The 12669-nt window shown below is 43.4% G+C and overlaps 2 protein-coding genes across 3 annotated transcripts in view; one reads left to right on the forward strand and one right to left on the reverse strand.

Annotated features, from left to right (window-relative positions):
- The window catches only part of dnajc17 (DnaJ (Hsp40) homolog, subfamily C, member 17), a 66219-nt gene that overhangs the window by 17611 nt on the left and 35939 nt on the right, over nt 1-12669 (forward strand). For both annotated transcript variants that reach the window (XM_083998403.1, XM_083998404.1), the window contains exon 10: nt 426-545. In XM_083998403.1, coding sequence (XP_083854529.1) covers nt 426-545 — 120 coding nt within the window. The remainder of the gene's footprint in view (nt 1-425; nt 546-12669) is intronic.
- On the reverse strand, nt 7114-7734 carry LOC311005819 (cdc42 effector protein 3; the record flags this gene model as incomplete). The annotated part of the gene is made up of 1 exon (XM_083998407.1): nt 7114-7734. One exon carries the CDS (start codon nt 7732-7734, stop codon nt 7114-7116), a length of 621 nt encoding a protein of 206 aa, XP_083854533.1.

The raw sequence follows: 12669 nt of genomic DNA on the forward strand, positions 1-12669 counted from the left end.
CATTGAGATCTCTGTGCTGATGGAAACCATTGGACGGAAGGATTTGAGCTATTTCATTGTTCCCCACTGTCTGGATCCTCAGGCCCTTTGTCCTAATGGTGTACTTTTCTATTGTGGCTTCCTCACCGCGGCGTGTGGTTTCCCTCCAGGGAAACATGTCTGCCAGTTTACTAGGACCCTGGTTCAGGGTCTGCGGTCTCTTCCTGCCCATCTCCAAGTTCTAGCTCCACTCTGGGAGTCTGCCCGGTTATAATTCAGCTTTGTCCAGGTCTTACATGTGTTTTCTATATGTCTACTTCACCAACTGTCCCCGTACGTGTGAGACAGATAAAAGACGACCTTAACAGATATTGAGAGAAAGAGGAATAGTTTTTCTAGCCTGACATAATGAGAGAAATGTTTTTTATTTTATTTTGTGTGTTTAGGAGCTGGCAGTGAAGAACGAATGTGGCCTGAGTGGAAACCCCCTGAAGATTTCATGGCTTGAAGGACAGCCCGAAGTTATTACTCCAGCATCTCAGCCCGGCCAGTTCATGTCTTCACAGGTACCGTATAACACGCAATACTCCCCCTCCCTCATAAAGCATGTCACAGAGCCTTCCCATGTACACCACTTCCAACACAAATACTACAGCCTAAACACTGCCCCACAAAGAGAGGTATGTAAACCTTTGGAAGGTTTTATTTTCATATCAGCGGTGCAAATATTGCTCCAGTGCTCGCGCTCACCTCGTCTGGCCTAGAACAATGTGTTTGGTTAAACTGACCGCAGTTTATTTGCTTTGGAGTGGTTCGGCGCTGGCTCGGCACCGGCCCAAAGCCTCTGGTCAGCCATTCATTCACGGGCCTGACCTGGGAGACCCCAGGAATGCCTTACTTCACATAACAACCCAGGAGACGCAGTTTACAATAATGGCAGCCTGGCATGTGAGACTGATTAACCGTCTGCACTTGGGCAAGTGAACTCGTGCGTTTGTATTTCTGTTGATAATAAAGAAATAAATGAGTGTTTTTTTTTATATCATTTCTAAAAGGATTTACTTTTTGCAGGCCAAACATTTGCAGCACAAAACTGTTCTTTATTGAGTAACAACTGTCTTAAAAACTTTTCCCTCTGATGTGTTGCCACTTGTGATTTGGCAATCGCAGCAGAACATATTGCAATCGCCACTTTTTTGATTAATTTTGCACATGTAATATTGTCTTGTCTGCTGCCAGACACCAAAGGTACATTAACTCCATCTCAGACAGAGTAATCTCATTACAGATGTATCCACTGAGAACTAACAATGCTTTTCTTTCTTGTCATTAGATTAGTACGAAGGAATGCTTTATTCCCACTGAGTCCATTTTTATCTGCCTTATGTACAGATCTTTACATTTGGGGGATTGCAGATGAATAAACTCTGTCCCTCTGTTAACCGAGCAGCCACTGAACTGGGTTTCACCCCTCAGCCAGGTGCAGTGTTGCAGATCCTCTTGTCAGGACTAGCATCTAAGACCCAGCCTGCGCAGTGGGACTTGTCGCTCTAATCTCTTCAAATTTCATTATGGTAACACAGTTAGCTTCACAAATATCCATATTTGATTGCTTCATCTATGTTTTTTAAAAATTTTTTTTAACATTTTGTCCTGCACCTGAGAATGAAATCATTATCACCACCGGATAATATTCGCATTAGCCCTGAGCAAGAAAACTTCTTGCTAAAGAGGCCCCACATGACATGACATTCATCTCCTCAGATTCCTATTCTGCTGTACACCAATCCCCCCCTCTCCCCTCTTCACTGCCCCACACCAGCCAGCTGGAATCACATAGGAGCAGCTTGGGCGAGGACTTGCTTCTTTAACCTTGTCAATCCAAACATAGTGCTGGGAGAGTCCAGGTCTCACCACAGGGAGCTCAGAGACACACATGAATGACTTCAGCCTCAGCTTCAGTTCCAGCTCCGGTGGGCTTGATAAACTAATCTGGGGTCAATGTTTGGGCCCTAATGGAGTAAGGGCCACAAATCCCAGCCCCCCTTGAAGACCCCCCTCCCCCCTCAGGGTCCGGGGACCTTGAACATAATTAACTGCACTGTGATGTGATTGTGACTGCTCTCACAGACACAGAGAGGCCCGTTGAACCGCTGGCTCTGTTTTTGTTCTGCCTGTTGAGAGAGTAGATAAAACCAGTTCTACTACATTCACCCACTTTTTCTCACCATGGATATTAAAAATTTTCACAATAGGGAAGGGCCACATCATCCACACTGTGTGAAATTGCTCCCCATGCTCCAGACTTAATTTCGACCTCTCTATTGGGAATGGATCTGGTTTCATCTCCAGACGGTTCTTTGTTATGTTTTTACCCTTTGACACAGTGAGTGAGAGATTGGGAAATGGGCAGGTTATAAAAGTTTATAAAAGTGCTTAAGTCATTGTCATAACAGAAAACATTAGTTTTCGTATTGTATTGTGCCTCAGTGAATCCTTAATGAAGCACAGTGCTTGTTGTTTGATATTTATTTTGGCATATACCAGACACAGTGTAGGCTCAGCTGATGTCTTCCAAAAAAACATCTTTATGAGAGCTGTAAATAAAAGCTGCATCATGATAGTATTTCATGTGTGGCCTGCTGTCTGTATGGAATCCACAGAGTCTGACTAATAATTCATATCTCACTTCCCGGACTGTCTTGGACATGGAATCACTATCTAACCATCTGCTTTCTCCTTGCCAGACGTAGTGTTTGTGTCTCCCGAGATATGATGCCATCATTAATCACCGCGACTTGATTCATGGTTTATTACGTAGCTTAGCGTACCGTATTATTTAAAGTGCGTCTATTGTAAAGGATTTAAACTGAAGCTTTCTGTGCCTGCTTCTTCCATCTTGAGCCAGAGAGTTATCGCAAGCTTGACACGACACAGACCAGATGCGGCAGATCAGCTATTCTAGGATTATTTTTCCAGCCCGTCAGTTTGCTGGTGCTTGAAAAGTGCACTCTCACCTAAAATAGCCCCTGAGTTTAGAGGAGATGCACTGTATGTGGCCATGCTGGTGCCATATTCAGCTCTGATAGGGGATAATGGACATCTGGATGTTTTTGTTATTATTGTTTACTTTGTACCTAATATTAATACTGTGTGGCAGGTTTGGTGGAACTATTAGAGGCTGGACTTGTTGGTGATGCACTGTCTGGTCTTCATGGAACAAAAGACCACACAGTTTACAGAAAGGATAAACTGGTTTAGGGTAGCTTGTCATGCACAGCTTTTGTTTTCTTTTCCCCATTTGAAACAGAATTAATTTCCAAAATTTCCAAATGATTGCGTTACACCCATGTACCTTCATTTCATCATGTATCTCACGAGAAGGGAAGGCTGTAGTGGACTGGGTTGGCCCTAACCATGTATAGTTTGATAATATGTTCTGACATGATACAGACAGTATAAACAATATCAGTTTTCACAAAATCCCCTTTTGTGTGTGAGCCCATGTGAAAACATACAGTATTTTTCAGTAATATAAGGTTGTATGGAGTCACAGAGGGGCCATAAAAGGAATGAATATGTTAAAGAATAAGAGAATACATGGAGGAATAAAAGAAAGAATTATTAAAGCAGATATCAGCTTCACGGCCGTTTCGGCTAATGCTGCGTTCAAGGCAGGCTTTTGAAACCGTAAGTTACAGCTTCAAGTCACAACTACGACTTGGTAGCGTTCCAGGTAACCCGTAGCTCGTGTTTTTACCATCCTGTTGTCTGTGAAAGTTCCCTATAACGGCCACTCGTAACTTCCGACCCGTGAACTCGTACCAGATCGAACTGGTATGACTTCACAGGAAGGAAAAACACAAAGTACGAGTTTCTTTGAACGCACCATGAGTTAGCAGCCCCCGCCCTTGTCAGGCATCAATTGGTCCTCGTGCTACGTCACCACATTCACGCGCATCCCTTGGCTGCACACACAGCCCTTCATGCCGTTCTCTCTCCTCATTGGATAACACTTGTATCCCACAAGGAAAATTTTCTCCTCGGGTTACAGCAGAGCAGAGTGACGGAGAGACTCGTGTTTAGGCTGAAATACTTCATGTAAGTGATTGCTGACGGAAAATAGGACTATTTAGGACTTATATTAACAAAAACATTCCACTGATATCTGCTTTAAATGTGGAAATATAAATAAACATAAAATATAAAGAATATATATTTTTTATTTGTTACCAAAATAACACATTTTTCTTATATCTTTTAGTTTTTAGTCATCCATGTATTTTTATATAGTGTGTTATACATTTCCATATTGTACGTTTCTGTTGCTTTTTCTGTTACAAAGGGAAAAAAGTATAGGGATAAAAAAAAAAAAGTTAAAAAAATTAAAATATACTGAAAATCTTTTTTTTTTGTATGAAAATAACTGAAAATACCTGTATTGTTTTTTTATATTTCCATTTCTCATCCTCAGTCGGTTATTCCTCTTTATATTTCAACATTTATTATCTCATTCTTTTGCAGGTTTATCCTCTAGTATTCCAGTGACTTCATAAGGTTGAACTGGGAGATATAATTATAGTCGAAGGACACGTCTCCTATTTTCCAAAACAATGTTTCTAGGTTTCTTAGTTAGTACCTGACAAAATAAATAACTCATTACAGCTACTCCACGGTGAGATGACAGGGTTTCTTGGTAATCTGTATGACAGTGAGTTTAGACTTTTGCATGGAGTGAAGTGGTACCAGATGTGATTGGGATACTTCACAGCTCGGCCAGTTTGTGCAGTGCAGACAAGATAATTTGTCTTCAATTACAGGCTCTTTCTTCTCACATCAGTCATGTGGCTGAACTCTTGTTGAGCTTAACTTTATGTGATTCTTCACACTGAGGGCTCTTGTATAGTTTGCAGAGTCATAAGCAGCTAAGGGCCCTTGTCTGCAGGAAGGCTTTCTATCCAGTTCATTTTAGTTTTTATATAATGCCAGAAGTTTTCTTTAATCAGTTCTATCTTTAGTACATAAAATACCATTTTTAATAGCATTTTCTGAACCCAGTAATTGGTTTGGTGAGTGTCTGTCAAATATATTATTATTCTCTTTTTTTGTTAAGAATAAATGAGGCTTTGATCATAAAGGCTCATTGTAGCAGTCGAGAGAAGACTGTCCAAAGTAAAGTCTGTGTGACTAAAAAGCTCTTTCTCCACCTTATCATGAAAAAGCAGCCTGTATAGAAAAGTCTGACAAATTGCAGACACACCCTGGTTACCCATTGAATGGCATTTCTTTGTGATACAGGTGCACCGTATGCTTAGCAACCCACAAGTTCAAAGTCCGCTTCACAGCACTACCATGACTCTCCATGAAATCCTGCTTGACATGCTTGTCTAATTTAAGTTTGTGTATCTCTTCACCTTGAAATAATATTCTGTTGCTCTGCTCGTAGTGTCGGATGGTCCAAGGCTGTAATTTCTCTGTGGAAGTGACAGACAGGGTTTATTGCCTCCACAGTGGCTTCTGATGGTTACAAAGCCAAATAAATGTCAGTCCATCGGGGTGTGTGTAAACACTCTCATACAAACTTTCAAAATGTTGACACCAGCACTTCTGTCCACAAAACCACCAATCTTGGAATTTGAAACATATTTTTCTTTACTTCCCCAAAAATACAAAGTACATTTTTTTTTTCACAAGTTTCACAATGTGTTATTGTCAGAACATATACAAGAAACGGGTGCAGTGATATCCAGTTTAAAATAGGAGATGCCAAAACAGATACACAGTGCAGATGTATCCACAAACATTGCCGTGTCTGTTAGGACATACATAGAGTTCTGAATCTATTTGTAGGAGCGGGACACTTGTGGTTTGTTTATTTTGCAGCACGACCCATGGGGCACCTAGGAATTTGACTGGTTCTGGTTTTGCCCCGCAGCCTTTTGGCCACCTCCCACTAAAGCACAGACGGTCCTGACTCTCTCCTCTCTTTAAACCTGAGGGACAAAACCCGAGATCGTCTCCAAAAATCTCTGTTTGACAACGCGTGCTTACACGTATACAGGTGTCTCTCTTTGCACTTGTGTGCCAGTGCGTGTCTGTGTGTGTGAGATGCAAGCATGTCTTTTTCACGTGTCGGGGGCCTGTTTAGTCAGAAGGTAGTGTTTAAAACCTCATCAGGACTTGTGCTGCAGTAATGGATGTCTCTGGTCCTCCTCCCTCGACACCCCCTGCATATGTGGAAGTATCACGTTACCCTTTACCACTTTCCCTTTCGTGCGCCACTCACCAGAGCATCGGACTCTGATTTGCAGCTAAGCAAACAGCTTGCTCCAGCCTTTTTCTTCTTCTTCTTCTTCGTCTTCTGAGGTCTTGGACCTGTGGCCTGGGTTGGTCCGCAGCCCAACCTGCCACCACTGGCTGGTTTTTATTGGAAGCAGAGCTAAGTGTTTGTTTTCACTGCGTGGAGAGTGATGGGGGGTACCTTAGCCCTACCTTTGAGTGGGGCCTCTGGGATGCGTGCGGAGGAAAAATTGCCCTCTGCACACAATAGATTGGCAAGCACGCCAAGAGCCAAGACATCACAGCTCGAGGACCTTGGATTCCAGCCGCAGCTTTTCTTTTCTTAAACACAACACTCTTAAGTCTTAACAGCCGTTTTCAGCGCAGCGCTGTGTGGTTTGGGGGATTACACTAGCAAAGGAGGGAAGTGAAGGAAGGTAAAAATGTCTAGCTTGGAGTTTGACATCAGACAGGGTTTCATTATGAATCTAAGCAGATCATTAACTTTGTGTAGGTTGCGTATTTAATTTTTCAGTCTAACCTTTCAGACCGGATTGTGCGTATTCTTTTACAAATCCTGTGGCCGACAAAGACGATATCTGGTTGTTCTGTTCCTCTGATCATAATGATCTGATTCACAAGTGAACATGTTTCCATGGTGCTGGTTTACCTGCATTGAAATATCAATGCTGTCAGTTCTCTTCCAGAGGCTTTTAGTCACTGGGATAGTAGAGACACATGTATAGGTTCATTTAAACAAGTAAGATCACTGATGGATTCTGTTTGTCCATGAAGTGTGTCCATCACGATTTGGATCACTCTCCCAGTTGATTATTAGAGCCGTCCTGTAATTGTCTAATTGTGCAGTTTGTCCATCACCTGCAGAACATCATCCAGGATCGAAGGGCCCAGGTCCAGGCTAAAAGAAAAGCCACTGTCCTCGTCCTTTATCTGTCCGTCGGTTTTGTCACAGATGTCAGAAGAGTCTCCGTCCTTGTCTGAACTCACGCTGCCCCGACCCAGGCTGTGACTCTGGTTGTAAGCGACGGCGTTCCCCCTCTGGAACCCGTCCGTCTTTTCTCCCTCCTCTTCTCCGTCTTCACTGTCCAGCAGCGGCATAGAGCTGCACTTCTTCCTCTTCTGCGAGGCGTTGTGCTGGTGGCCGACTGACCAGTCCGGGCTCTCGGAACCATCCGTCCCATCCAGGTTGAGGCGGGGGGGCTTCGGCGGCGGAGAGCAGGCCATGAAGAGGTTCTGCTCGCTCTGGGAGCTTTGTAGGAGCAAATTGTGGCCCATCTTCAAGAAGGACAGGTCTCCGAAGCTGTCCGAATGGGCACCGCCGATATGCGAGAGGTGGCGGAAATCAGCCAGCGGCAGGCTGATCATGTTGACCGACAGCACCTCCCGCCGCTTGGAGCTCCTGCTGGACCAGCGGCCAGAGGACGGCTTCCTGTGGGACTGTGTTCTGAAAGGCATCTTGGGAGATCTGGTTGAGATGGACTGAATGTTCTCGTATATTCAAAAAAGGTCCTCGTAGTCTTTTGTATGTCCTCGTTTGTCCAACAGCGAATTTCTAGGCAGTTGTGAAGTTTAAAACCATGATGCCATCTGCAACAAATCACAAAAGAGCAGAAATGATTAAAGATAGAGTCTGGTGGCAGATTTTCTCTGAAGATAATTGATAAAACCTTAAATCAGTTTTTCGATAACCCAGGCTTCCTCCTCATATTGTTAGAAGATGGAGCAGGTCTGTGCTTGTCATGAAATTCAGCACCAGATGTAAGTACTGGACTGTACGAGCCTGCCTGATGTGAACCGACAGCCATTGTTTAGAGATTGCACCTGCTCCACTTGATTTCGCTCTAATGAAATGCAGTGTTATTTGGCAGCAGGGGGATGTTCCAACAATGCTTTGAAGCTCTTGTTTCTAAATATTTGCTTTTCAAATGAGTGTGTTTCCCGTAATGCAGGTGTGGTCTTCTGCAGATCCTCCAAAAGACGTCTGTTAAGCTTGCTCAAGACTTCCAGTAACAAAAGCAATAAAAGTTGCAGGAAAAACAATTACCAATCGGGAATCTGCATTTAAGTGCGTTGTATCTCTTTTTTTATTTTCAGGAGAGCCTGAGGTTTTACTGTTATTTGTCAGAAATCACAGTGATAACTAAGCATATGTTTACCATTTTCTGAGGAAAGTACAAATAGCAGGGATACAGTCAGTTTATTCTGCTGTGGTGTGAGAGGTATGCAGTGACTCTGGACGTGGAAGTTAATAAAATGAAATATTCTTATTCCACAAATAACATCACACTGCAGCCAGTCATAATGTTTCAAAAATAAATTCCACTTTGTAGTTTAGAGATTTTATATTTTTCAAATTTCACTTGAAAGGCTTGGACTTGAAAGCCAACATATTGGTTAAAATGAAATGATACAATAACACTTGAAATGAGAGTGAAACATGGTCAAAAAGAGAAACCCCCCCCCCCCCTTTTTTTTTTTTTTGCATTCCGTGACCTGTAATCATTTTATTGAGTAAAGCAGAACTCAGTTCATCAGCGCTGGCATGTCGATTAGATAATCTGCTCAGTGTCTGTGATTTTATGGTCTCCCAAACAGCTTTGCCCACATTAGGTCTGTGTTCGTGACTTGAAACACGCACTCTGTAAATTTGTAAGTCACTATAGCAAACAGGTTTTGTTGGCTTGTAAAGGTTTTATCGGCACTTTAGTAGCAGCGGGAGATTGGAGAGCATGGACACAACAGCATTCCTTTCCAAACATGTCAGTTTGGCCAAGGAGGAGTCTTCGGATTTCAGCCATGAGTATCATGTTCAGGAAACACTTCATAACCAAGTAAAAATTAAAGTAGTCCATTAAAACAGATTGGCCAAGGAACACGTTTTAATAGATCATTCTCAGGGCTGCCATACACAATCCATCTTCGGGACAGATGTGAAATCTGTCTGATCAGCAACAAGTTAAAAAGCAATCCAATTCAAGATTGTTCTCTTCATACAGCTGTTTGTCTAACAGGGTGATGAACAGCAATAGAAAAAAGACGGACGTTTGAATCCTTACCTGTTTCGCCGAGCAAATAGAAGGCATTTGAATCCCACACATGCACACACGCCTCTGTCAGGAAACTAGGCTGTGTCTACCTGCGCACCCTGACAAACTCCCTCGGCATGATGGGACTTGTCCAGTCATTACAGGGAAGCTGTTGTTGCACAGTCTTGAGACAGAGCGAACAAAAACAATGCGTTAAAACAGCATTGTCTTCAGAGGGTCAACTTTGACATTAGAGTGCAGCAGTTAATACAGTCCACACTCCAGTGACTGTAAGGAGATTTTTTCTTACCTTTGTCCATACTGCTACTTAAATAGGTGTGTTCAGTCCTTGGACATTTGAACCTTTTTTTTTTTTTTAGATCCTTCCCAGTGTCAACTCCCACTGTAGCCCTGCAGAAGTCTCCAGGTGTGTTTCTGGGGAAAGTCTTCTAGAGAAAAGAGATAAGGCAGATAGGTAGGATCAGAGTTCAGGAGTGCTGGGGCGTCCAGGTGGAGGCTTTTCCTTCAGGCTAGTCTTAGTTTATATTTGCTGTCATCCCCCTTCTGAGGAACGTCTGCCAGCCGTCAGATGATATCATCCTGTTTGTGGTACGTGTCGGACCTTTAGTCATAAGGTATAAAGTCATTCCTCGCGGTTGTTTGGCAGCACCCATTACATTACCTGCGGGTTACACACAGTAGCAGCTGATTTTAGTTCCTGTGATGTTGATGCCACCGGCTAATTCCCCCCTCCTCCCCCCCTCCGGCTGAATGATGAGTGTCGGTGGGAAGGGCAACAGAGGTTGAGTTTGAATAGGATTGTGAGTGCACAACAAGTGGAGTTTGTGTAGATGTGCACTTATGTTTAAAAAGGAAGCCACAAGTGAGTGAGCAAACAGGACGGTCACTGATCTCTAATCTCCATGTCATTGTCCCCCCGCGCTGCCCATTTCCTGGTTCCTGGCCGTTGTTGGCTCGTCTAAAGCCTCTGAGTCGGCCCCCACCCTGCAGGCCCTTCTGCCTGACTGGAGGCCTATAGCTTCTCTAAAGTAACCAAAGCATACTATCGCACACAGACATGTATGGACAGGCGCGGCACGACGGGGGTTACACAAGAGAGATAACATGTTGCGTTTCCAATTCTCACGTCTCCAGCGTGTTGTCTTTGCCCTTTGGAATGCTGTAGTAATACTGGAAATTGTGTCACAACAGCAAAACTCCTTTCAGCTCTGTGGAATTCATCATAACTGGCGGGGTTAAAGCGTTTCGTTGGGCTTTCACAGGAAGTAATTGCTATTTGCACGAAGGGCACGATAGCTGTTTTTTGTCTTATGGGATAGAAAGACTATTGTTTATACTGCTCAGTCTTGTACACCCTGTGTTTGTGTATTTTAAAGGAATAGTTCACCAAAAAATGAAATTTAATCATTATTGACCCTCATGCTGATGAATACTCTGAAGTAGTTATTTATTCCTCAAAGTACATCTGGAGACCCGGGAGCGGGGATCGTAGTCCAATGAAATCCTTACAGGTATATGAGAGTCAATAGCACCCAACACAAAAAGTCCATAAAACTACACAAAAACCCTGTAATATTCCTCCACACTGCTCGTCCACTGCAATCCAAGTGTCCTGAAGGGATATAGTCCAGAGTTTACTGGAAATTACGCCATTTAGGACATTTCTACAGCCTGCTACTACTTGGATTGCAGTGGATGAGCAGTATGGAGGAATATTAAATGTTTTTTGTGTAGTTTTATGGACTTTTTGTGTCCGGTGCTATTGACTCTCATATAAGGATTTCATTGGACTACGAACCGGCCTCTGGGTCTCCAGATGCACTTTGAGGAATCCGGAGTATTCAGCATGAGGGTGAGCCAATAATGACTGAATTTCATTTCTTGGTGAACTATTCCTTTAAGTGAGACTCAAAGTCACAAAAAGCCGTCATGCTTATATCTTTTTATTCTCATAGTAAACATCTTCTGTAGGACGGAGAGATACAGAAGATCCTTCATACCTACGGACATCAGCCTTTTTAATACTTTTAATTTTTCTAATAGATGAGCTTCCTGACAAATGAATTTCCCTCTTGGGATGAATAAAGTTATTCCTATCCCATCCTATTCTTAACACTGTGTTCCATCAGAAAGGAGGACATGGCGGCTCCGAAATCCCTCCGTCCAGTCTCACCGCATCCCCTTGTTCGCTAAACTAAAGCTAAACATGCAGAGTGTGAAGGAAATGGACCACTCATGTCTTTTATTTGACTATTCCTCTAGTCCTTTCAAATTGATCCAAAACACAATAGGCGTGCCGCCTGATCCTCTTGTTCTCCCGCTCTGAACCGTAGTGCCAGAACAGTCTGCAAGACCAGACACAATTACTCACGCAAATGAAATTATCATAACATTTACTCAAGACTGAAACAGAACATTTTTGTACATCTCTTCTGAGAAACCCCCTCCTCCCTCCACCTACGACCACAAATCTGCTTTCATGCTAGAAGACAATCAGGGCGATCAGCTGGTTTTATCCGTGGTATCTGGGAATGACCTCACAAGTCTTTCTGTCTGACCAAGGCTGGGGTAACTCTGTTAGCAGCGCTGTCATGCTATGTAGCCTGTGAGCTGACACGTTCAGCCCCGGCTGGATTTCTGCATGAGCCTCTTTTCTGAGACCTGACCATAGCGGGCAATGTGGTTTGATGCAGCTATGCTGGGCCTGAAATCTGGGATGCTGCGTGTTTTTGTTGTTGCAGGATAAAAAGTGTTTCCAGATATTGCTTTGACTGGCGCTAGAAGCCCAAACTGAGGCTTTGGTGGATATTCTTCTGGCCCTTTGTTGTGTGTTCTCCATCTTCCGCTCAATGGAGGCCCTCAGACAGCCAGCACTTAGACTAGATTTACAGCAAGCTCCGTCTCATTCCCTTTTTTTTATGAAAAACATTGTCCAATAATGATAAACACAGGACATACCGTACTCAGCACATTCAGCTCTGCAAAACCATGAAACGAGACGATCGAAACTGGGACACTACTTTATGTCTGTCTAGTAGCTCCTCTTTGTAATCTCCTTTCATCAGCTCTGATGGGAACATTCAACTTAGCATTTGTCATCATCTCAACCGTTGCCTTCTCTGTTTGTCTCCAAACGTATGACTCAATGATGAGCCTTTTGAAGGCGCTCCAAGAGAAACTCGGCGGTCTGGCTGCTAAGAGGAAGTGTCGACACCGCATGACTGTCACACAGCAGAGGCCTGACGTCAGTCAGAGTCCAGGTGTGATGCTGCTGAATACCAAATGCCGACTCATCAATGCATGACAAAAGCTTACAGTATCCTCTAATTGGCAGGATTATTTC

This window comes from Trachurus trachurus (genome assembly GCF_905171665.1).
Source record: "Trachurus trachurus genome assembly, chromosome: 22".
NCBI classification, from domain to species: Eukaryota; Metazoa; Chordata; class Actinopteri; order Carangiformes; family Carangidae; genus Trachurus; species Trachurus trachurus.